The sequence below is a fragment of the Syngnathus leptorhynchus genome, chromosome 11 (assembly GCF_054491065.1).
Source record: "Syngnathus leptorhynchus isolate UIUO chromosome 11, UIUO_Slep, whole genome shotgun sequence".
Classification (NCBI taxonomy): domain Eukaryota; kingdom Metazoa; phylum Chordata; class Actinopteri; order Syngnathiformes; family Syngnathidae; genus Syngnathus; species Syngnathus leptorhynchus.
The window spans coordinates 911,163-935,968 of NC_141205.1; the positions used below are offsets into that span (position 1 = coordinate 911,163).

Below are 24,806 nucleotides of genomic sequence, written 5' to 3' on the forward strand. Positions count from 1 at the left end.
CGTCATAATGCACATAATAGAAATCATTGTGCGGTCAAATAAATCACAATAATAACTCCCCGGAGGATGTCATGAGGGAATCGAATTGCACTTCCTCAATTCCGTTTCACATCTTTAGAGGAGCGAGCTGTCAAGCTCACCGAGCACACTGAAAGCGGGGTCTTCAAAATAATATGCCGAAAAAGAAATCATCCACATCGAGTCGCCTTTGTTAAGATACAATTGAAATTGTAGCGCTGTACTTGATGTCGGAATATTTACTATTCGTGTTGGACTCGCAATGCAACTTGATTCTTGAAATAGTTTGGAGTATATATCAGGATGTCCACGGGAACCGAAAAATGGTTTGACATTCGTTTTATTACGGAAAAGCTACCCGGAAAAAGCACTCCTGTCGTCAACGTCAAGGCGTCAACTTAATTATCACACACACCGTCGGAGGAGACGCTGAGGGGGAAGAAGACCCTTGCGCACGCTTGAAATATTACTTGTCATCACTTCAACAAGAGTAGAGTAGATTTCTCTTCGTTTAGGTGGCTGGCCGGACAAAGATGGCTGCTCTTTCAGCTTGGTTCTGGAACGAGAAGTTCTGGCTGCCGCACAACATAACCTGGGCGGACCTTGCCGACCGGGCTCCCGGGGCGGAGTATCCCAAAGCCGGCCACTTGTTGGCTGTTCTCCCGCTGGCTGCGGCGATGTTCGCCGTCAGGATGCTCTTCGAGAGGTTGGTAGAGCGCTCGTGTCCATTGGACAGCCGTTAGGTAGCTCGCTGAGGATGTCCTCCTCCTGCCTGTCATCAAACTGCTCAAATGTTCTATGCTGTTTCTTTGCTCCCATATTCCACAAGAATTCACATTGGCATAACTTTTTTCATGACACTTGAGTCTATTTGAGTGCTATCAAAAGTTCTTCATCCATTTTATGGCCCCTTGTTTGGGGCCACGCCCCTTTTCATGTGAACAACACCAAAAGTTACTTAGGTTAAACCTTCATTTACACATGATTGCTCAGGATATGTTGTAAAAAAGGGATTGGTCACAAATGCGTTTTTAGTCCAGCTCCATTCATTTGTAGAAAAAAGAGCGTTTACTTTTTATTATGGTAGGTTACAATATTGATGATAACAGTATTTTTTTTGTTTGGTTTCCTGGAGCACTGGCATGTGCCATGAAAGAAGTTTCTAAACCATAAAAAGTTTCTGGGCCTTGCCTGACCTTCTCATTGAACAATGAAGACAATATTGTTCATCTGAAATAGAGACAGGGAGGGAGGAGTGGAGATTGTTTTATGGCTTGATGACATGTGGGCGGAACAACACGCTTGCGCTTCAATCGTCCTTGTTTTACTTGGCTCAACTTCTGTTTAATCTTGAGCTATTTTTAAGGCCTTAAATAGACAAATGTATACATCTATGCCTGTTCTGTTGCACTGTGACATTTGAATTGTTCCATTGGATGGATGGATGGATGGATGGATGGATGGATGGATAGACAGACAGACAGACAGACAGACAGACAGACAGACAGACAGACAGACAGATAGGCCATTTGTAGGGAGAAGATTTCAATGATGTACTGTAGCTCAAATCGTTTGTTGACAGTGAAAAAAAGGGTGATATGAAACAGATAATATCCCGCTTTGTATGAATGATACCGATAAGCGAAAATGAAATGATAAATGATTATTATTCCATATCGATTATGATGACGCGCACACAATGTCTTTATTCACGGTGGAATTGTCACAGAAATTCCTTGCCTCGGGCGACTGGCGCAAAAACGTGTTTGGCTTTGATATGGTATGTGAGTCAAGCTTGTTGTGCTTCAGCCCCGTAGAGAATACAAATGACTGCTTTCATTTCATTTTCATCCATTTCCCCGCTGTCAAAAAGGTACAATACTCAGTCCCGAATCAAATATTTACGTGAGTTGCTTTGCTGAATACGCTCCCTCCAGGTGCAAGATTTCCCCCTCGCTCGGTGTGCTTTTCACCAAGCTATTTTAACCATGGTGGAAAACCGAGATCTCGTTCATCTGGCTGCGGGAGACAATAAAGAGAGCAGAAGATGAGAAGTGTGAATAATGCGCTTACGTCACACCGAGGCTTGTTCCTCCAGCTTGCCTTTCTTGTTCCCTCGCCTCTGCTCTTGGTCAATACCCCAAGACCCAAAAGAAAAACTCTTTGCATAGCTGGCCAGTGTTTATCTTAGGTCTTAAGCAGAAGATGCTGTCGAAGGAAGGTAGAAAGCACAGGAATGAATGCCTTTTGTTGAACTTCCTCTAATAATTGACTGGGCTCTTTTCTTTTTGTTGCACTAACCAACCACGATATTCCAAATATGTCTTATCATGATATCAGTCAATTATCTTGACCGAGAATGTGGAGCAATTCCATTTGTAAAGGGGTCACGTGACATAGCCGAATAGCTAACCTCAATTTGAGATTATTTGTCATGTATTGGGAAAAGTATGACTTGTTGCTCTATGTGTACCTACGGTCATCATTTTTGTCTTTTGACCTTTGACCCTCGCCACAGATTTGTTGCCAGTCCCTGTGCGAGAAGCCTCCACATTCACCCCAATGTGGTACAAAGAGCTCAGCCCAATGCAGTGCTGGAGAAAGTCTTTCTGTTCCTTACAAAGGTCTCTTGTCATCGTTTTGCACCCAGATGGTTTTTGTCACACTACATGTTTGTACTTAACGTCCGTCCGTCCGTCTGTCAGAATCCCGACGCGCGGCGTCTGGACGGCTTGTCCAAGCAACTGGACTGGGACGTGCGCAAGGTGCAGCGCTGGTTCCGCCAACGCAGGAACCAAGACAAACCCAGCACGCACGTCAAGTTCTGCGAGAGCATGTAGGTCTACGCAGCGTGCGCCCACGTCTGTCTTTTGGCCTCCGTCAGAAATGTTGAGGGCTTGCCTTGCTGTTTTACCTTGACCCTAGATTGAAATGAAAATGCGATTTTGGCGGTAACGTATCTGTGGATTGTCAATTTCAGGTGGAGGTTAACATTTTATGCATGCATTTTTACCTATGGCTTCCAGTTTCTCTGGCAGGTGAGCACACCAGACGGATGTCGTAAAACAATCTCAACGTATCATATTGGGCTTTTCTTTGAGGTCAGGCTGTAGTGTCATTACTGGGCGTGTGAAATGGCTCGCTGAATGTTTGTGTGTGCTCTTCTTGCTCATGCTTTAGACCCCTTGGATGTGGGATACGCGCCACTGCTGGTATGGTTACCCCCATCAGGTATGTCAAGTTAGATGGCGTGGATTGGACTTCATGGATAATGTCCTTTCCCTTCTTTTGACATCCCAAGGTGTTGACGACACCTCTTTACAACTACTACATGACGGAGCTGGCCTTCTACTGGTCACTCATGTTCTCCCAGTTCATTGACATAAGAAGAAAGGTGAGACGTGTGTGTGTAATGTTGAGTTTGTCCTGGAAGGTCACATGCTTTGTTTTTTTTTCTTTCACGTAGTTGGGCAGGGGTGCAGCTAGTGCTTGTAACTGTGTGTGTTGTGCGTGCGTGGGTGCGTATAGCACGAGGCCGGCCGGCTCATGTGACTGCAAATTCCAGCACAGGGCCACGGCAGTATTGGCCAAATGTCTGAGCATCTTTTTGGCTTGACTGCAGGACTTCCTGGCCATGCTTGTTCATCACCTGGCGACGGTGCTCCTCATCAGCTTCTCCTACGCCATCAACATGGTGCGGGTGGGAACTCTGGTGATGTGTTTGCACGACGCTTCGGACATCCTGCTGGAGGTGGTCGACGTGGATCGATAGATAGATAGAAAGAAAGGCTTCCTGAGATATTGTGGCTTTATGGTTGACTTTCTTTGTTGTCAGGCAGCCAAACTGGCCAACTACGCCAAGTCTCAGCGTCTGTGCGATCTCCTCTTCATCCTATTTGGTTTGACCTTCTTGGTCACCCGGCTCATCATATTTCCAATGAGGTGAGTTTGAAATGCACGCCATTTCTCTGGTCAAAGTCTATCCCGCAAGCCAAATGTGGACCTGCGTCCTATTCCTATTGCCTTTCCATCAACATGGAGGCTGACAGACAGGAAATGGATCAGCCCGCCCGCCCGCCCGCCGTAACGTGATCGTGGCGATTCAGTTTCAGCTCATGGGAGAAATGTCTACCTGTCCAATGGGCCGGGCTCTGATGACAGTTGAGAAACTAATGAGGTCAAATCATGTTTCATGCACGGCAGGATCCTGAATTCGTCCATGTTTGAGAGCTGGCTCATCGTGGGTCCCTTCCCGTCGTGGTGGCTCTTCAACGTGCTGTTGCTGGTGCTGCAGGCTCTGCATCTCATCTGGTTTTACCTCATTGCAGGCATCGCCATCCAAGGCATCCTAAAGGGCAAGGTGGGTCCAAAAGTAGGAAGAAGGAAGTAACCAAATACCCGAAGCACTTCTCCGCTCGCTGCACTCGGTTCTGTTCTTTTCTGGAGTTGAATGTAGTACTTCTGCTTTTTCCTTTGTGTTTGTTGAAGTATCTTTCCATCTACTTTCAATGTATTTTTGTGTGTGTACATACGTGTATTTATTTCTATGTCGTCTCCGCAGAAGCTGTTTGGTTCTTCTCCCCGTGGACTGACAGACTCCATCTTTCTTTCTGTTTTTGTGTGGTCTTTTTCTTCTTCTTGGCTTCTTTGTGTCCTCTCGCCACGCCTTTTGACCACTTAACGCTTCTGTGTCGCTGTAAGTCTTTCCATAGTTGGAACATTTGCGTGTGAAATCTTTTTGATCTTTTCATTCCACCAAAACTCAAAAGGCAGCTAAATGGTAACGGGCGCGTGACACCGTACGATCAATACTAAAATTGCCCGACATTGTTAGCATCATACGCTGAGCGCACGACGACAAACTGGGGTGATCGTTTGAATTTGATCTGTCGGCTTCCTCTCTCAAGCTGGGCAACGACGTGCGCAGTGACGTGGAAAGCAGCTCCGAGGATGAGTCGGCGTCGGGGGACCAAAGCGGGACCAAGATGACAACGCACGTGCAAAAGGTGGAAAATGGCACCAACGGACACTGTGCCGGCACCAGAAGCAGAGCGCGCCCCACGCCCACGTGACACCCACGTGACCTCTTGCTTTTTCTTGTCACACTGGATCACATCTTGACGTGTTTCTTGTCGATTTGTCATATGAGCCAAAGCCTCCTATTCCAATGACTTTCATGTACGACACTGTGCAACTTTCTTGTATACTTCCTGTGAGAATATGAATGGATTTGTCACTGTTTCTAAAGCTGTGCTTCCCAAACTCGATTGAGCCAAAAATGTCACAAAAAGGAGACATGGCAGACTCGGTCGACCGTGAATTCAGACATGGCAAATCCAGGTCCAAATACCGTGCCGCACTTTGGCTTCTAATGCAGAGCAAAAGACAAACTGTGACAGGCTATTTCTCTCCTTCATCTGTTTCAAATTACTCATATTTTCTGCTACAAACGAGTCATTTGTGACTGTATGCAGAAACCAAGATCTCATCCCAATTATGCTGTGGCCCTGTATAGTTGTACACAAAGCTATGACAGTATTCTGTTGTACCAATGAAACCGGGTGCATCCACAGGTTAATATTAGCTTCTGCCACCTAGTGGAAGTACATATAATTCTTTGGGGCATCCACAGGTTAATATTAGCTTCTGCCACCTAGTGGAAGTACATTCAATTCTTTAGTCATTTTGTCTCTGGCAGAGTTACATGAATGAGAAAGTACGTTATTTAGAGTAAATTTCAATGAGATTGGGAGTCACTGCACAAAGACCAAACATTTTCTCGTTCTTTGTTGAAGATTTAATTTCACACCGACAAACTCGTGTTCAAATGTCCCATTGGGTTTGGCGATGTGCGGAGTCCATCAGTCTTTGATCATCTCTGGATCCTGGTTTTCGGCAGCCATTTTGAGTTCCTTTTGCCTCTGCATGTAGCGGTAGCCCCGCATGGTGCACAGGTAGCCACCGTAGAGAGTCAGCAGCATCATGGAGGCCGAAAAGGTCCGGTACCCCATGTTGGCCAGATGCTTTGCAGTAACCATGGTGACGGCCTTGTTTGGAATGAGAAAGTACACATTTTCAGTTCACAAGAATTTTTCAAATTTTTTGGACTAAATATTACAATAATCCCTTGTGATTCACATAATATAATCAGACTAAAAAAAAAAAACAATCCTTAGTTTTCAAGAGAGAGAATGCCTGAGACACACACAAGTAAACAAAGTGACAAATGCAGTTATGGTGACCAAAGCGTAATTTTTGGTAATTGGTAAAGAGAAATTTGATAGCTAATTAAAGTTCATTCATCATTTTGTCATACTGAGATAAGTGCAAGATAAGCAATGTGTCAATGCACAAGATTGACGTTTTCTTGTTCAAATATTAACATGCAAACAAGTTATCGCGTTGTGTGAGTCTAGCTCGAGATACAATGCTACTGACGTCCTCACCTGACTTTTCTTCACAGTGTTGTAAGTAGTACGTTTGTGGTCTTCAATGCCAGCACGGTTAGCATAAATGCTAAGGCACAATTTCATAAGCTACGGAAGGCGAGAAGGTCGGATACGTGATCTAGTGTTGGCTCGTGAGTGAACGATTTGCTCAAAACAACGAATCCTTTCAGCGAACGACTCACTAAAGTGATTCGTTCTTTTTTCAGTTCATATGACTTCAACCAGTAGGTGTCAGTAATGCGCATTGAAGTTGGTGCCACCTCGCCGTAAAACAAAACGAAGAAGAAAATGCCGTCACTTCCCGTTCACCGACTGAATGGATCTGCGAGTGAACGAATCAGTGATTGCATTTCCAGTTCATCGCGAGAACGAACGGATCAGTGAGGGAAGGGAACAAATCCTGACTTTCCCGTTGGCGAACGAGACAATGGGTGAACTGCCTTCCTTCCTGCCCTCCTGGCGTGAACTATGTAAACCAGAATGTGGATTGACGATTTGCCAAGGAAAGAAAGAAGCACCACTTTTTATGCAAGTTAACGGCTAACTGTTTTGCATGAAGGGATGCGCCGCTATGCAAAAACGGGGAGATGATGCTTCTCTTTGTTTCATCTTTATAACACTTGTAGTAGTTTTAAATAACGTGTATGCATATATACGCCTAAATATTGTTGTCCAATATATCGACTGCATTTTCACATTAGATTGCTGGTTTGAAATGTACTTTTATTAATATTTTAATAAACATTTATGTTCAAAATTGTCTGGTCTTTTATTCCTTTTTATATTCACCAATTAAAACTTAAAAATCAGACATTTGGTGAACTGCTTTATATGACAATACGTATGTGTTTTACGTTGTTATATGAGTTGGCGTCCCCCACAATAACAAATGTCGGCATAACGGATTTTTTCCCCCATCTTTTTATTCAAACACATTCGGTATAATAACACCATCAACTACAATCCAACTAATACAAAATTAAAACATCAATGTCGGCATAACGTGTCGGCTGGCACATCAACGCTGTCTGTGACTCACTCGCGAACGAACCTGAAAATGGCGGTGTACCTAATAGAGTGTCCGAATGACGTCAAACAGCCAATCAGAAAGTGGGGGTGACGGCGGGTGTGGCACTTTTCACTTTCGCTTAAGCTTTCACCATGATTTTTCCCTAATGAAGTGGCCTGTAATTAGGTACACCTAAAAATGGCGGTGTACCTAATGAGTGTCCAAGTGACGTCACACATCCACCAGCCAATCAGAAAGTGGGGGTGAGGGCGGGTGTGGCACTTCACTTTTTGTTAACTTTTGACCATGATTTTCCCCTAATGAAGTGGCCTGTTATTAGGTACACCTGAAAATGGCGGCGTACCTAATAGAGTGACCTGTGACGTCACGGAGCAAACAGCCAATCAGAAAGTGGGGGTGAGGGCGGGTGTGGCACTTTTCACTTACACTTAAGCTTTGACCAGGATTTTTCCCTAATGAAGTGGCCTGTGATTAGGTACACCTAAGAATGGCGGCGTACCTAATGGCGTGTCCGAGTGACGTCACGGATCAAACGATTTGTTGAAGATTCGTTTGAACGAATCTTTTGAGTGAGGTGATTCTAAAGATTCAGTCCACTTAAAAGAACTGGAATGCACATCACTACTTGATCACTGCTTTATTTTGTCCGTACACAAACAGCGCTATCTGATACTGAATTCCTCGTCCGTACTATGTATTTAGAAAATCTCACATCTACTGCTCAAGAGTGTGATAAATTACAGACACAGATATTTTAATATATTCATAATGATAACAGGATTGTTTACAACTTTTAACATCATTGTACTTTTTTCAATATCACGTAAAAAGGTGTTGATTGGACGACAAAGCATTCAATAGACTTTAAAAATGTGTCTTTTTCCTCATATATCTTTCTCAATAAAAAGTCGAAGATGCGTGAATACTATCATTAAAAAATACATTTGCTTGATGAAACTGGAAGATAGAGCATGACCGGAAGCATTTCAGCGTTGCACCAGACTGTCACTTTGCAATGGCAACATGCTCTAACGGCGGTGATGCGAATGAGGACATCTGCGATCCTGGTGCGGCTCCCTATGGAAACTTTATCAATTATTACACTTTTAACCCACCAGAGAACCGATTAAGTTTGATTCCCCGCACGCTTCTCCGGGATTTAGGTTACAACGACAGCCGTCAAACAACACTGCTGTTGGACGTGGGCTGCAACTCGGGGGTGTGTCCAATAGCATCATTAAATAATAATTTATTTAGTGAAATGCTAAACAGTGGAAGAGCTTGATAAACTCTATGTAGTAAAAGTAGATGTCATTGTTTATTTTTCAGCAACTAAGTGTATGTCGTAAAAATATATGTAAATGTTTATTGCCCCCTCAGGAACTAAGTGTAGCCCTCTACAAACATCTGGTGGAGAGACCAAGTAGAACCAACGTTCACCTCCTGGGCGTTGACCTGGACGAGACCCTTATTCAGCGAGCCAGAGAGAACAACACTCTCCAGGACGGCATCACCTTTGCCCCGCTGGACATCACTGGTGACTGTGTTCCACTCCGGGAGCACCTGGCCCGACGCGGGTGCTCCGTCTTCCACCTGACCCTGTGCCTGGCCGTCACCATGTGGGTCCACCTGAATCACGGCGACGCCGGCCTGCTGCAGCTCCTCTCCCGCCTGGCCACGTTCAGCCGGCACCTGCTTTTGGAGGCCCAGCCGTGGAAGTGCTACCGTTCGGCGGCCCGCAGGCTCAGGAAGCTCGGGCGCTCTGATTTTGACCACTTTAAGAACTTTAACGTGCGAGGGGATATGAGCGAGCACGCCAGGGAGCATCTGGAGAAACATTGCGACATGGAGATGGTACGCAGTTTCGGCAGCACCACGTGGGACAGAAGGTTGTCGCTCTTCAAGCGGAAGTGACTGACTTCAAAGGTTACAGTGGAAGTGGCAGTCTCCTTCAGTACCACCCAAAACAACTCCAATGCGTTTTCATATAAGAAACAAATAGTATTCTACACCTTTAAAAGCATCAACACATTTAAATGAATGGAAAGTCTACTACATTGTGCCTCATTCCTTGTTGACATATGGTTCTCAAAACATTTAAACTTGTAATTGAAATATTCAAACAAAACAATGAAATGGAACATTTTAAAGCTGCAAATGGTTGTACCAGTTTGTCACTTTTAATTACTTAGAGCTGCAAAAAGGAAATTAAAAAAAAGTGTAATTAAAAAATAATGCTCGCCGTAAAAGCAGAAAAAAGATTTTCATCATTTTAATTACAGAGTACTAAAAATAACATTACATAAAATGTCTTTTTGAAAGAAACCATTGAATATTACAAAGGTCTGTAAATTTTGTAAAGTTAGGATATAAAATCTTTGAACAGTGGTGCATAATTGAGAAGAAAAATAATTTCCAATAAAATGTACAGTATATATTAACTGTTCTACTACGTAAAAAAATGAGATGGACAACAAAACCATTGACGTACGAGATGAGTCAATTCTGCCATTATCGCCATGTGCATGCACACAATTAGCTCTCAAGTTAAGTCAATGAATGTAATCATTAAAAAAAACAAAAGACATTTACAAGGACCGACAAGGGCAACCCAATAATCAAACCCCTCACTACACTGGCCTTGGTTCCATCACATCATACTTTTTCCACAGGTTGTAAAACTGTACACAAAATCGAGGCAAAAGCCTGAAAGGTTGATCGTTCCGCCACAAGGTGGGAAGGGGATGATGAGTCTTTTACGCTACTGTACAAGCGCTCAATCAGATCCACTGACAGACAGCTCAGGAGAGAGACGCACAAAAAAGGGAATCTTGGGCTAGGCTGGGCTGGGGAATGCTTACAATGTGCTCCAGCCCTTGTGAGGATGCTTGTTATTAGCTCACCAGAAGGAGGCTGGCCACTTTCAGGAGGTATTTTGTCATCACATTTTCTGTTGTTTTGGTAAACGGAGGAGGTGGAAGATGAGGCGTTTGGGTCCAAAATGGCGGCGGCGTGTAGCTTGAGTCCCCCTGAGTTAGTGCGAGCGTCAAAAGGCCGACGCCGCCTGCTCCTTCCTTTAAGATGCTCAAAAAGGAGCAGAGAAATACAAAAACAAATCGGCTGAATGCAAAGCTCACAGTTAGCTTTCAAGAGTCAAGCTTGTTAGTGTGGAAGGGAACAAAAAAATTGAGTCCTGCTCATTTTCTCAAAACTGCCTTTGTGTGCGGCAGCAGTGGCGGCGGCAGCAGCGGCGGCAGCAGCAGCATCCCACCACAGTAGGGTGTGTGTGTGTGTGTGTGTGCTTGTTTTTTGACGTAGTTGTGAGGTGAGGTTGGGTTGGGTGAGTCGCTTCGTGTGTGTGTGCTGGTAAAGGCGGCTGGCCCTGAGGCTAGATGAGGGGGGCCGTGTCCATGGTTAGGCCTTTGCTGGGATCCAAGCTGGCGAAGAAGCGGACGTCCCTGTCCTTGTCCGACTGGAGCGCCATCACCGTTTCCTCCAGCTCCTCCGACGAGGGGCAGCCCGTCTCTTTGAAGTAGGCTGACAAGAGGGGGATTGACCCATGGTTAGCTTAGCATTGGCGCCAATCCAACCCGCAATTCCGCTTCGGGTGTTTCCGTTTTGCGGCGTACCTTTCTCCATGACGCTCTGTCGCAAGGCCTTGGCCACCAACACGCGCACGTTGGCCACCGAATCTGACGAGAGGCTGAGCAGGCTGGGCAGGAGGTGTTGGCTGAACTGATCCATGGGCATGCAGTCCTCTTCCACCACCGCCTGGAAACACCAGTAGGAATAAGGGGCATGCGGAGCAGCAGCAGATGCAGCAGCAGATGCAGCAGCAGATGCAGCAGCAGATTTGATAGCTCACTCACCTGGCAGATGAAGGCGAAGGCTTGTCGTCCCACCCACTTGGGACAATGGCAGAACCTGACGGTGAGCTCGTTGATGAAATTCACGCCCAAATCGTCGGCACCGCTAGAGTACAACTTTTGGAGGATCTCCACCACCTGACAACAAAAGAATAGAATGATACAAGGAAGTTGCTGGATTTCTCCATCTAGCTACTAAGCATCTATGTGGTAAGAAGCAACGCACCAGCTTGTAGGAAATCCACCTGACTTCCGAGACTTTGTCGGAGCAGAGCGTGAGCGCGATCTGCCTGAGGTAGTCGTACACGTCGTAGTGGCTGTACAACTCGATGATCAAGATCAGCTGCCTAGAGAGGAAGAGGGAACAAAGTGAATTAGCCGCCAAGTATCAGCAGGATTGGAAACGTCCGCCAAACGCACTCTGCAAGCTCGTATCGGAACCTCCAGTTGCGACTGTTGTCGGTCACCATGAACTCCTGCAGCTGGTACAGGTATTCTCTCCGCTTGTCCGCGTGAAGCAACTGGAAGCGCAAACATCTTAACACGGCTGAAAACGATTCAGCACATCGGCAAATAGGCTTAAATCTGCTCCGGTCGTACCTTGAGGAAGTCGTAGAGGTGCTTGAGAACGCCGATACGGACCTCATCCAAGTCCTTGAGAAAGCCGTTGAAGATGGGAACCAGATCTGCTGCCGTCAGCTGGTCGCCCAGGATGACCGCCAGTTCGTGGATGGAGAACGCCAGCGTGCGCCGCACTTTCCACTAAGACAAAGCAACTCGTGTAAAAGGCACAATGCTGGGGCTAAACAGCAATAAAAGCAACTGTATAAATTGGAACAGAACGCAGTGATCATTTTTGATTGATTGTGCCTACCTGGACATCGGTGGCCAGCGTTTCGTATGTGTCCTTGAGGCAGTGCCAGTTCTGTCGGCCCAGAGTGAGCGCCACGCCTGGCAGGCTGAAGGCACAGTGCTTGGCGATCTCCGTGTCCACCGTCTGAGCCCGTGCCGGGTCAGTCATGGAGAGGTACTGATCCAACAGCTGTTGGGGGATGACATTCTGCAGGCCAGCCAGGAAGATGAGTTAGCACTTTAGCAGCTCAGACAGAGCACTGATTCCCAAGCACTGACCTGGACTTTAGGCTTGTCTTCACACACGGAATCATTTTGACCCTCTTCCTCCACATTCTCAATGAGTTCAGACACCTGGAAAAACAACACTATGTTGTAGAACCCGCATTGCATTTAGCAGCTTGTCCCCCAAGACCTCATACCAGAAATGGGGAGTCAGGTGGAGACTCTTCCGGATCCACCCGGGGCTCAGTTTGCGTCTCCTCGTCTCCTTGCTCCTGGACCGGACTCGTTTCGGCGACAGAGCAGCTTTCCGTCGTTTGCGCCTCCTCCGCGAGACTCTGGTCGGCCTCGGTCTGAAGCTCCACCGATTTGCTCTCAAGGAGCGGGCCGTCGGCGGGGGAGTCGGCCGGCTGGCTTTCCGTGGGACTGTCGTCCGACGGGCTGTCCAGCTGAGCTGCCTTCAGAGCCGCAGACAATACCTGAACTTGAGCTGGGGAGAGAACGGCAGAGCTCAGCCGATGATCCAATTTCACTCGAGTTGAAAATGATCGATAAGGGTCCAACATGAATGGTGAGATATTTTGTCAAATATGTGCTTTGATATGCCACATGTTGTGTGTCCACTCACCTTGGACATCCGGGTCATCCATGTGTGGCTGCAAACAGTCCAAGACCATCTGGATCTGGTCGCTGGTAGTCTTACCAGAGCTGACCTTGGCATCAGGATGACTTCCAAGCTCTTCTGCATCTTTCTGTTGCTCTTTCCTCTCCTTCTTCTGCTTCTTCTTCTTGTCAATCATGTCCCCCATTTGACAGTTCAGCAGCTCCAGTTCGCCGCTGATGTCTGGTAGAGGAGGCCTCCAAAAATGGAAAGAGTTAAAGTTGTCATCCGCCGGCGTCGTGTCTTTAACGTTTCTGGCGTTGTTGGCGGAAGGAGCCGAGCTGTCGAGCGTATCTCCGTGAGCAAACACGTGGCCGTTGTCGTCGTAGTTCATTTCCTCGGCCGCCGGCACGTGCTCCGGCGACGGCGTTGCGCGGCCGTCTTGGTTAGGAGGCGTGTGAGCGATTGCCCTTTCCGTGCGACGGCAGCTGATGTCGGTGCAGTTGAGGGAGTTCAAGGAGCAGTCGCTAAAATGGCAAATATTGATAGCGATTTCTTTCTTGAGCTTTAGCGGTTACAAAAAACGGTAAGCGAATAGCCCGATTTACCTGTCTGACGAGCACCTGGTAACATCGAGTAGCCCTCCGTCCTCTCTGAAGTGAAGGCCTGCGCTGGTCGGGTTGGCAAAAGTGGAGATAAAGCGGCCCAGAGACTGAAAAGCAGCCTGCCGCACCTAAATAAGAATGTTTACCATTGAGCTACTTTGCTTTTCTGCACATTTTCTCATCCATTCATTCATTCATTCATGAATTCATTGGTGAAATTGCTGCAATTAAAAGTACTTGAAGGAGTTTTTAAAGACATCGATGACTTTTGAACCTGCTCAATGCCTTGTGAATGGGCGCTACTACTGTTCAAAAGTTTGGGGGTCACTTGAAATGTCCTTATTTCCAAAATGAAATGGCTAACATGAAAGGAATCAGGAATACACTCTATACATTGTTCACGTGGTAAATGTGACTATGCGAGCTGCAAACGTCTGGAATGAATACATGTTGGCACGTGGGCATCTTACCCAGCGGGATTGGTCGCTGATGAGGCTGATGAAAAGCGGGGACAACTTTGCACGTCGCACTTCAGGTGAGGTCGAATTGGAGACCATCATGAAGCACTCGGCGCAGGCTTTTCTGATGCCCCACAGGCTGTCTGAGCACAGGTCGAAGAACTTGGGAATCTACATTCAAAACAGTAAAGAGAATGCCAAACCTTAGAAGGGGCTTGTTTGTATACATATATAATGCCTGTTGTATGTGAAGCAGAAATTCTGAAATTATTTTGTGAGTGAGCCATCCTGCACTTCTATCCTACAATATCATTTACATCATAATGAAATGTCCTGTCACGATGCGACCAGTCATGCCGGCGGGCCGAGATCCATTTCAAGCGACGGCACAATTTTGATTGGTTAGGTTGGTGATGTGATGAATGCACTTGAATTCCAAAATCAAAAGAGTCAAATTCCATGCTCGCACGAAAAGCATCTTTTAAAAGTCCTTACCAGTAGTTTTTCTGTAGCTTCCTGGCCTACAATTGAACAGAACTCTCCAAAATTGGCTGCGCAGACCTAGAATACAAGAAATAGGCGTAAAAAAAAAAAAAAAAAAAAACCTCTTCATGCGTATCCTTTCAAAATTGGCACCGGTCGTCTAAGGAATTAACATTCAGCGGGAAATAATATTGGGGATTTCCACACCCAGCTGAAGCTGGAGAATGAAGTCCAATTTTGCATTTTTACGACTCCGACTAAGATGAATAGCATCATCCCAGAGTAAAATGCAAATGACGTTACCTTGCGCACTTGAAAGAGTCTGGCGTCACTACACAAGTCGCAGAATCGCGGCAGTAAGAGATGCTCTACTGTGTCTTTGCTCAGCATGGTCACCACTTTACACATGATCTGAACACAGAAAAAGCAAAAGCAAAAGCAAGGCAGTGGTTGAATAAAAATCAAGACAGCAAACTTTTGAGTGCCAATAATACATAGGCTTAGGGTATATACAATCATCAGAGGATTGTGTTCAAATCACTCACAGCAACCGCCTCAATCTTGTAATCGTCATCGCTGCTGGGTTCTGTGAGGTCCAGCAGAACCGGACAAACTTTGGTCTCCATGTCGGCCTTTGAGATGAGGCCCTGCTCCAGCAGCACGAGCAGCGCCGCTTGGCTGGTCTTTCGCACCTGGGACATACAATACGCAATAGCATCAGAAACATTTGAAGGATTGAGACACCTGCGATCGGTCTGGAATCCTACCTGGTTGTTGGGATCCGTCAGATAGCGGACGACGATCGGTACTAAGTATCGGGAGAAAGCGGCGGGAAAGTTGGGCCGACTCTCGTGTAAGAACATGGCGATGTTCGGGACCTGCTCCATCAGCTCGGCTCGCACCGTCGGCTCTGAAAGCACAGCGCCGTCGCAAATGAGGCTCCCATTTTAAGATCCCAACGGCAGGTGCGGGTATAGCCTGCCAAAAGGGAACCATATCTACCTCCATCCTCGGACATTCTGGCAACTGTCTCCATGACACTGATGAAGTCATTTTCGTTATCGCTGAACTCACGAAGCACATCGAGCAGCCCGCGAGCCACGATCTGCCTAAAAAGCAACAGGACGGTCGGGTTAGTTTGCCTGCCTGCCTGCCTGCCACCAGACAAGCTGTGAGCTCACACAGGCAGTGTTAAACGCTGTCAGGCACATTGCGCAATCAAATAGCCAAGCATTGAAAAGCTGGTTTGCGACAACTTAAAGTTGATGCAAAGAACAAAAGACGATTGTTTCGGTGGGCTTTGTGTTTTCCAACCTGCAGGATATCAAAGCGGAAGGAATAATGTCTTTTCTAACAAAAATATGGGGGTGTGCAATTAGAGTTCACCTGTTTATGGATGTACCTTTGTGTGGTTTTTAGTTTGTATCGACTTTTAGCTTGTATTTTTTTTAATCTTTTTTTATTTGACCAGTTGCACTGATCGGTTGGCACTTTTAAATTTCGTTGTACATGTGACAATGACAATAAAGATCTATCTATCCTATTCTAACTGGTGGCCATTGTTGTACCAGTCAACGGTTTCCACCCAGAAGAAACCTACTAGCATTTGGAGACGTGTGTCAATACTCTGCTTATTGTGGGGAGCGTGTACAGGTATGTGATGAGCACTCACCCAAGAATGCCGACAATCACAAGCGGCGGGCGCAGCGCACACTTGGCCGCCATGTCAATTTGGAGTTACAAAACGAGCTTAGAAGCGATTCAATCAAATCACATCTATTTTGACAGGTATGAGCGAGCTGACAATGAACTTTGGATGATATTTGCTGCCAGATGCGGCAGCGCTTTGCAATCAGCACACTGACAATGATGCCATTTCCTGCGCCTAGCACAGAGAGGTAAGGCGCCAACCAGATCACAGCTTATTTAAAGTTAAACTGAGCCGCAACGAGATCATGACAATGTTTGGTTGCGGGATGAGTTGATGCTAATGTTTTTTTTCTTTTTTTTCTTCCCTCCTCCTCCAAACTCTTACCTGTTGAAGACATTTTCACTGAAGGCGTACTTCTCTAGCCTTCCAAGTGGCGTCAAGTTGTCCTGGCCTGCGTCAAGGAAAGCCGTGATGCGGATGCTATCGCACTCTGAACCGTAGTCATCGAATCCAACTGCAAGATCAACATGAAACGTTCCTTTAGAGCCAGAGATCAATCGCCAGTCCAGTTCACAATCCAACTGGATTTCATTCAAGTCCGGAGAGGTGCTTGCTATAAATGTTTGAAAATACTCAAATTGTTCACTACTACAATAAGAACAGGGCAATACAATCACAAGAATATAGTATGAGAATCAAGTCGAAATTTGAAGAGAATATAATCGGGATCTCATAAGAAAGAGCTTGAATTTTTTTTTATTAAAGACTTGTAAGAACTTGAGAATTGTGAGAGTGAAATTAAAATATTCAAAGAATAAAACTGAAATATTAAAGAAATCAGACTAAAAATAATCAAAGTACTATGAAAACAGTGTGCAATAGTGGTCGGAATTGACAGTTGACCGAATATATTTTTCTGTGAAAAAGCTACTTTTTTTTTCTTATGTACTCACAATCGTCAAGATCGTCATGGCCATCTTCGAAGTATAAAGATAGACCTGCAGAGAGAAAACATGAAGAAAAATCACTAGAAGCACCTCAGAAGCGGAAAAAAAGCGACTTCTCGGTCGATCACATTAACGGCATGGGAACAAAGTGGCCCTCAGTGAGAGAAGGTGACTCAGCCTGCAAGAGCATCACTTTGTGAATGCAAATGACATTGTCAGGATACGGCCACGTAAACAAGCTCTCACGCAAATGGCATTTGCCAAAAGTCAGAAAGCTAAGTGGAAGGCCTCAGCAGCATTTATTTGAAATCAGGCACCGTGGGTGGACTGGTAAGACAAGGAAGCGTCAACACGACACCACAGATGCCTGACCTCCAGTGGACAAGGACATCCCTCCCCAAACTCAGAAAGGTGTTGGCAGCAGGGTTAGGGGGGAAAAATGGGATCATATAGTCCATCAGCAGCTATTTGAATTAAAATCCTGTATATGTTGATGTTACCGCAGCAGAAGTCTTACCATAACATGAGCACGTGATGTAAATGACTAGGAATGTCACACTCCTCCATAGCCTCTAATTCTGCCTAATTAAGTGGTTTAAAATAACACTGTCAGACGGTCTCATGTGATCATGACACATGGCAGCGAAGCCTGGTGAAATATTCATTTGTTGTGTAAGTGATCACTTGCATAGCCACAATGAAATAGCAATGTTTAAAGGAGCTTTAGAAAGATGAGATTCAATTCATTATTTTGGTGATGTTCAAATAGAATGAAGGAATGAATTGTTCAAACTGCGCATCATGTTACAGTTGCTTCAACAAGTCAGCAGTACATTTAACAGAATCACTATTGAAGAGCAGTTTGCATTTGTCCCATACTGAAGCGCAGTGTTACTATATATATTTGAGTGGCATAAGGCTAACAACAATGTTGCGTCTACTTTTTAGGATTCAATGTGCCTCATTAGACAAGACATTTAGGTGTACCACGAAATTGTCAATAGATTGCTTGAATGCTGGATCTTATCTTTTTCCACACCGGTGAGGAGGGGAAATTAGTTTGCTACAGCAGCAATACTCACACAAATACACATGTTAATAATATGTAAACAAATACAGATTTAAGATGGATTTATAATCAATTAATGTCTAATCAACAAAAAAAGAAAAAGTTCATTTATTGTGTACTTTGACACAGTCGCTCGATTTTTGATGAAAAAAAAAACAGAAAGTGTCAAGCAAACTGGATTTCTGATGGAAAAAAGCAGAAAGTGTCAAGCGACGTTTTAATGCCCGTGTTTACAGTTGGTCAGCGCAGGCAGGGAATGTGCTTGCTTGCTTGCTTGCTTGCAAGAGGAAAACAACTCCGACAAGATTCAACATTTAAACGCGGGATTTCCTACGATAGGGGGGAGTTTCTTTATTAATCCTACAGAGAATGTCGATAAACATAAACTTAAAAAAAAACAAAAAAACATTCGCCTTAGTTCTGGGCACATTCACGCACATTTAATCATCTTATGGCTGCAAATGACTTTAGCATTCGGGCTAACGTTAGCAGAGTCGACACGATAGCGTCTGCTATGGCAACAAATTGCAGAAAAATGCAACATAGACACACAAAACTATGAGTTAGTCTTGTTTTACTATGATATCCGGGTGTAGAAATTAGTTGTAGTCACGAACGCCTCCGTAAAGTGAGACATTTCGACATCCCTGGTTAGCTTTTGTTAGCCTACTGGCTAGTATTGTTGCTAAGTTTGCTAACACTATTCGTTCGGTCCAGCGCTTACGCTCGGCACTTTCCTCCGAGAAGCCCACAGTAAGCAAGCAAGCAGAATTTGGCCATTTTTCAGTCGCCAAATTGTAGCGTTAAAAAGCAAGAAGACACAAAACGTGAAGTTACACAGTGGTCCATTACCTGCCATGTTGCGTATCGGTTCGGCTCTGCGGGCTGCCGTCCCGTGTGGGCTGTCACCAGGCGCTCAGCTGTCACTCCAAAAAAATAAAATAAGAAAAAATAAAAAAGCGAAACCACTTCCTGAATATACTTCCTGTGGCCGATCGATGTTGGTCGTTTGAACATAGATTTTGATCATCAGCTTGCGAGCAAAGTCGACATTACTCGGGGTCGAACCGGGGCTTTTGTGATAGTGAGGAGAGGAGGATCTCGTAGAGAAGAAAAAAAATAGAGCAGGGGGAGTCACGTGACCTCTCGCCGTACTTCCAAGATGGAGACCAAAGTGCAATGGGCGACTTTCGCTACTTAGCTTGCCTGCTTTTCACAATCATTATGACATTATGGAGAACAAGGACCTTTAAGTAATACTAATTTACGTCTTCATTTGATATCCCACTCTTCCGACGAAATAAAGAGGAGTCGTCTTTGAAAAATACTCCCGAGAAGTTCGCTAAAGGAGGAGAAGTGAGGCGAAAACAAAAGTGCCAATGAAGCTCAAGTTGATGTAAAATAGGAAGCAGCCATGTCGTTAAGAGAGTTAAAAGTTTGTCTTCTTGGGGTAAGTTGGCAGCTATTAATCAAACCTCCTCTATTTCCATATGTTGTACATATTCCATCATTAAATGGCCTTCATCGGGTTATGCAATCAATTGCCATCGAAATGGAGTCGTCCATCATACTTATTGTAGATATTTTAAGGTGACAAGAGTCGTACAGAACAGGAGATACCGTACAAGAATCGTCCTAGTTCAGATCATTTTAACATTTTCTAGAGATGCTAGGACTCCTGTACAGGTACAGTCAAGTATTAAGTGGGGATAATGGGAGTGCTTTGCTCAAATTAAAGTGCATTCCACAATTTGGGAGCAAAGCTCTATCACCGTTCTTCTAATCTTGTGCAAGGACACAAAAAGGTCAACAGACCGCAGTGACCTAACAGGACAAAATGTTTTCAAATGTTTCAGACAAGTAAGGCTAGAAGTATAGAATAAAACAGCCAAGTGCACTCTGTGTGTGTGTAGAGATAGTTGTATTGGTGCACATTTGACTTTTTCTGCGTGGTTACTCTGCAGGATACTGGTGTTGGCAAGTCAAGTATCGTGTGGAGATTTGTGGAGGACAGCTTTGATCCAAACATCAACCCAACTATTGGGTAAATTGTACATTACAAGATCGATTCCACCTTGTCGTGATTTTGCCTTACCAAAATACAGTTTATTTCCACTGCAGTAATAATTGAAAAGCTACCTATATCATAATACTGTATGTGTCTTATTGTCATGTACCACCAGCGCATCTTTTATGACCAAGACGGTGCAACACCAAAACGAGCTACACAAGTTCCTCATTTGGGACACGGCGGGACAGGAGCGGGTTAGTAGGCCCTCGATTGCTTCTTCTTTTTAATAATCCAGTGGACATTTCAGGGGGTGAATGAATCAATGAAATCAGTAAGCACACAAGTGTGTGTGTGTGTGTGTGTGTGTGTGTGTGTGTGTGTGTGTGTGTGTGTGTGTGTGTGTGTGTGTGTGTGTGTGTGCCTTCTCCTCAGTGTTGGAAATTGATGTGTGCACTTGAGTATTTCGTGTGTTTGGTTTGAAGGGCCGTGGCTTGGGAAAGTGCACCTCTGCATTATTTCTAGCAGGGGGCAACATTTCCTTTTGTGTGAGTCAAACATTCCGCTTATTTCCCGTTTGTTTTTTCACTCTGGTTCTATTTCTGCAAGTGCCCTTGTCTTTCTTGTCCTGCTTGGGACCCAGCGTTGTCCTCTCCTGAGAGGTGAGATAAGAGACAGCTCGTCTTTTATCCTTCTCTTTCTCCACCTCCTCCTTTGTATTCTTCAGGGGACATAAAGAAGATAAGAGAAGAGCATGAAACCTGAGCTGTCACGTTTGTGGTCAAAGTGGCAGTGCCACTGACTTGTCCGTTGTCTTTTTGATTAATGCTCACTTTATCGTGCAATGCATGTTTTCTCGTTTCCCAAAGTTAGTTGGCGTTGTCGTGTCATTCCTGTGTGGTCTCTGACACATTCCCAAATGGCTCTCCAGCCTTTTCTGGATCTGCGCGCATGCGTGTCAAGTACGCATATATTATTCTCAGTTTACAATGACACGTTTCATATTTGTAAAGTTACGCTGCTAAATGTTTCCTTTCAGTTTCTAAAATGAATCAACTTCATGCTCTTCAGCTCATTCAAATTTATTTCCAAGCCCCTGTTTAATTTGGTTCCAACTTGAAGGCTAGAGCGAGCACTGAAATGAAACGCAAGCGACTCCGTTAAAATCAATGAGAGAATTTGCTTTCAGTTGTGATGTATTAGGGCTCAAATGCACGCTGTGTTCCACTGAAGTCCCATTTGTGGCAGCTCTCCTGACATTCTGCTCATCTTTCTCCTGATAACTTCCACATGTTGGACGTTGTTTTGAATTAAAAGGGCTCCCTTGTATGATGTGTGGTTTTAGAAAATGCCCGTTGTGGCATTTCTGTCTCAGTTGTTTTTCTTTGTTTCAATTTGTTTATTGAGAACAATAAAACCACACTGGAATGTTAAGTCTATAAGGAATTAGCGAGAACCCATAAAAGTAGTAGTATGAGGACAATAAATGGCAGTACAAATAAATACTAGTAATTTTCATAAAACCTTTTCCATTCTGTGTTGATATTGTTGTCCTCCCTCCCCATAGTTCCGAGCTCTGGCACCAATGTACTACAGAGGCTCTGCAGCCGCCATCATTGTTTATGACATCACAAAAGAGGTATTGTTTGGATTCCCTGCACAATTTGTCTGTGAATAACACCTGGATTTATAGACCCAATTCTATGCTACTCTTTGTTCTGATCCATTTTGAGATCACCTTGGCTCAGGTCAGCCACTGAGTGCCACAATCTTTCCGCAGCTTTAGTTCATATTTCTATCCAACAGTTTTGGAACGTGGATCCTAATGCCTCTCATTTGGTGGATCTTGTTTCAGCCAGCAGATAATTATCATAGCTTTAGTCTGCAAACTGGAGGGAAACAGTTGGCTTAGCTTTCTCCAACAAACTGTGACATTGTGATATACGAGCAATTCATTCATACAATTCATGAAACAATTCCATCCGACAATCCATCAGGAGTCCTTCCAAACGTTGAAGAACTGGGTGAAGGAGCTCCGTCAGCACGGCCCTCCCAATATCGTAGTGGCCGTTGCCGGCAACAAATGCGATCTGTCGGACGCCAGGTGAGCCTCTGAAAAATCCCTCTAAAGTCCAATGCAATTTGTTACGTGATGCTTGTCTGCTTCCAGTTTGTTTGCCAATCTATATTCATATTCTTTTAGCCTCAACACTGTTAACTGAGTAACAACTGAATCCTTCTTTGGACAAACCAGAAACCATTTGTGCATGCTCTGGTCGCAGGGAAGTCTTGGAAAAGGACGCCAAGGACTACGCCGAATCCATCCATGCCATATTTGTCGAAACCAGTGCCAAGAACGCCATCAACATCAATGAAGTTTTTATCGAGATAAGTGAGTGTTCCAACATCCATGAGACGTGACTGTTATGATGTTGGTTGTTAGTTGATTCAACCAATAGTAGTTCAAAGAAATCCTACTTCCCAGACTTGGCCATGTCTTGAATCAATCTTCAATGATGGACTGCTGTCCACATTAGTGGTGAAATCTGTGTTTCTCTCCACAGGTAGGCGCATCCCAGTCGTAGATGTGTCCGGGGGAACGTCGGCAAAAGGTTTCAAACTGGGGCGGCAAGAGTCAGAGTCTCGCAGGACGTGCTGCTGATGACGCTTTGCTGGTGACTATTTGCTCATTCTTCTATTGTACCGCGACCAACGCAAGCAAAAAAAAAAACATGGCTCACAATATGGATTTTGGAAGTGACAGACAATAACCTACAAATAATCGAACTAGTGTCGAAGCTCAGTCATCTCGGCATCTTATTTTGGATAGTGTTTAAAGTATTGTCTTAAATAATTCTTTCTCTACATCATGAAAAGTACATTTCTGCCATCTTTGCAATCCATCATTTTGATTATCGATGCCCCATTGTGGAAAAGGCAATGTCAGCTGCCAAACTAGAAAGTGATTAGATTGTGAGGTTAGTTAGGGATGTTGGACTTTGGGGTGAAATTTCAAGATGAGCTTAAAAATGCACAATTGCCTTGACGTGTCAACTCAATGTGACCTCAATCAATTTGTTGTATGTTTCAGTACTTTTTCACACCTTGCTGTTCCCCAATAAGGTTTTGTTGATTCCCTTAGAATTAGTATTTAAAGCGTCCTCATTATCCTGTTGACATTTTGACATCACAAGATCAAGATGACAGCATTCATTTCAGTGTCTTTTATTTGCGTACATGGAAACTCTCTTCTGATTGACCTACATTTAGAAAAATAATAATAATGAGCTGAAGAAGCTAATATGGCACTACATTAAAAAAACAACAAAAAAAACACTTTTGAACCCCAGATGAACCTCTGCCTCTGATCTGCTTTCACTTACTGCTTTTGTTCGTCTTCACTGGCTGGTTTTTTTTTTTAGACTCTAGCTCATCCACAATACAAATGAGGACAAGTATTAGAATATACAAATGAAGGGACGTAAATTGTTTTCTTTTAACTGCTTGCTGCATCGAGACAGTAATCACACATTTCCCATATTTTAACTATTCCAGAATGTACATAGACTGTAACCTTTTTTTTTTTTTTTTGGGAAACGAAAGCGTTCTGATGCGCTTTATGTTAATGGTTTAACATCAAAATAGCATATAATACGCTCAATTGTTGGGACTCTGATTGTGAAATTGTGATTGTGACAACTAATTAATTCCACTGTTGCCATAAAATTGTCTTGGGCTGGCCCCAGGAACCCGAATGGCCAGTGTTATGTATAGTTTACATTATATGACTTTGCATTGCACAAAATTCAACGACTGTTCTGTATTCAAACAGTTTAGTGACAACGTTACACGTATGCATTTTAAATTATATTGGCACTGTGGTAACAATATTCACCTTTGTATTGTTTCATATTGTCTGTTAAAAAACGTTAGCAGTGTATTTCCAAGTGTGTCCGACGGGAATTGTCAAATTCTTTATTATTAAACGATTGAAAAAAATGGGCATCCTCTTTAAAAATGCTTTTATTGTACTCATCGTTTTGTTCAATGGCAGACATAAAACTGAAGGACTCATTACACCTTCATCAACTTGGCAATTAGAAGCAAGACCAATATTTGAGTTTGTAAAACCAATGTCAGACAGGTAAGTGGAAAGCCATTATTTGATAACACTTATGGAAACCTACATAGTGTATGTTTTTCTTCCTCTCTTATCTTCATCTGGACTGTGTCCAAACTTGTTCAGTTCTACTTCCCAACAAGTATCCATCTCTATCACAGGAGTATGATGTAAACATCCACCATACTAATTGACTCCAGCTGACTTACAACCCTGATGAGGATATGTAATATTAGAAAATGGACGGATACTACTGTGTAATGAAATTATAATGAAGTTGAACTACTCTCCCTTTCAAGATGTCTGGTAATAATTTGCAGTCTTTCATGAAGCTGCATGATGGATGTTTGTGGAACAGGAAACTATAGTATCTGAGAAAACCCTTGCAAGCATATGGAAAATGTGCAAACTCCACACAGGATGGCTG

At 44.2% G+C, this 24,806-nt stretch overlaps 5 protein-coding genes across 6 annotated transcripts; 3 read left to right on the plus strand and 2 right to left on the minus strand.

Moving 5' to 3' along the window:
- The first annotated feature begins 33 nt into the window (after window positions 1–33).
- cers5 (ceramide synthase 5) lies at window positions 34–7,178 on the plus strand. 2 transcript variants are annotated; one of them, XM_085924726.1, is made up of 10 exons: window positions 34–724; window positions 2,537–2,642; window positions 2,724–2,854; window positions 2,999–3,119; window positions 3,199–3,249; window positions 3,320–3,412; window positions 3,641–3,769; window positions 3,854–3,960; window positions 4,222–4,378; window positions 4,926–7,178. In XM_085924726.1, exons 1-10 carry the CDS (start codon window positions 552–554, stop codon window positions 5,088–5,090), a joined length of 1,233 nt encoding a protein of 410 aa, XP_085780852.1. In that variant the 5' UTR covers window positions 34–551; the 3' UTR covers window positions 5,091–7,178. The 2 variants fall into 2 exon arrangements, with proteins under 2 accessions (XP_085780852.1, XP_085780853.1); XM_085924727.1 differs by having other exon boundaries at window positions 2,999–3,056.
- cox14 (cytochrome c oxidase assembly factor COX14) lies at window positions 5,793–6,610 on the minus strand. Its single transcript, XM_085924728.1, has 2 exons — window positions 6,465–6,610; window positions 5,793–6,065 (listed from the first exon to the last, which is right to left on the minus strand). Exons 1-2 carry the CDS (start codon window positions 6,549–6,551, stop codon window positions 5,880–5,882), a joined length of 273 nt encoding a protein of 90 aa, XP_085780854.1. The 5' UTR covers window positions 6,552–6,610; the 3' UTR covers window positions 5,793–5,879.
- Window positions 7,179–8,480: 1,302 nt separating the features above from the next.
- On the plus strand, window positions 8,481–10,062 carry bcdin3d (BCDIN3 domain containing). Its single transcript, XM_085923266.1, has 2 exons — window positions 8,481–8,716; window positions 8,878–10,062. The coding sequence occupies exons 1-2, from the start codon at window positions 8,513–8,515 to the stop codon at window positions 9,409–9,411; spliced, it is 738 nt and encodes a 245-aa protein (XP_085779392.1). The 5' UTR covers window positions 8,481–8,512; the 3' UTR covers window positions 9,412–10,062.
- Window positions 9,754–19,385, minus strand: ppp4r1l (protein phosphatase 4, regulatory subunit 1-like). Its single transcript, XM_085923265.1, has 20 exons — window positions 19,104–19,385; window positions 17,189–17,233; window positions 16,620–16,749; window positions 15,587–15,693; window positions 15,352–15,494; window positions 15,130–15,276; window positions 14,888–14,995; window positions 14,597–14,662; window positions 14,114–14,272; window positions 13,647–13,771; window positions 13,066–13,565; window positions 12,638–12,927; window positions 12,495–12,569; window positions 12,238–12,423; window positions 11,964–12,125; window positions 11,784–11,884; window positions 11,590–11,710; window positions 11,367–11,501; window positions 11,127–11,268; window positions 9,754–11,034 (listed from the first exon to the last, which is right to left on the minus strand). The coding sequence occupies exons 1-20, from the start codon at window positions 19,108–19,110 to the stop codon at window positions 10,886–10,888; spliced, it is 2,898 nt and encodes a 965-aa protein (XP_085779391.1). The 5' UTR covers window positions 19,111–19,385; the 3' UTR covers window positions 9,754–10,885.
- On the plus strand, window positions 19,207–24,276 carry rab22a (RAB22A, member RAS oncogene family). The gene is made up of 7 exons (XM_085923268.1): window positions 19,207–19,701; window positions 20,216–20,295; window positions 20,435–20,516; window positions 21,827–21,898; window positions 22,257–22,363; window positions 22,542–22,651; window positions 22,824–24,276. The coding sequence occupies exons 1-7, from the start codon at window positions 19,666–19,668 to the stop codon at window positions 22,919–22,921; spliced, it is 585 nt and encodes a 194-aa protein (XP_085779394.1). The 5' UTR covers window positions 19,207–19,665; the 3' UTR covers window positions 22,922–24,276.
- Window positions 24,277–24,806: the final 530 nt, after the last annotated feature.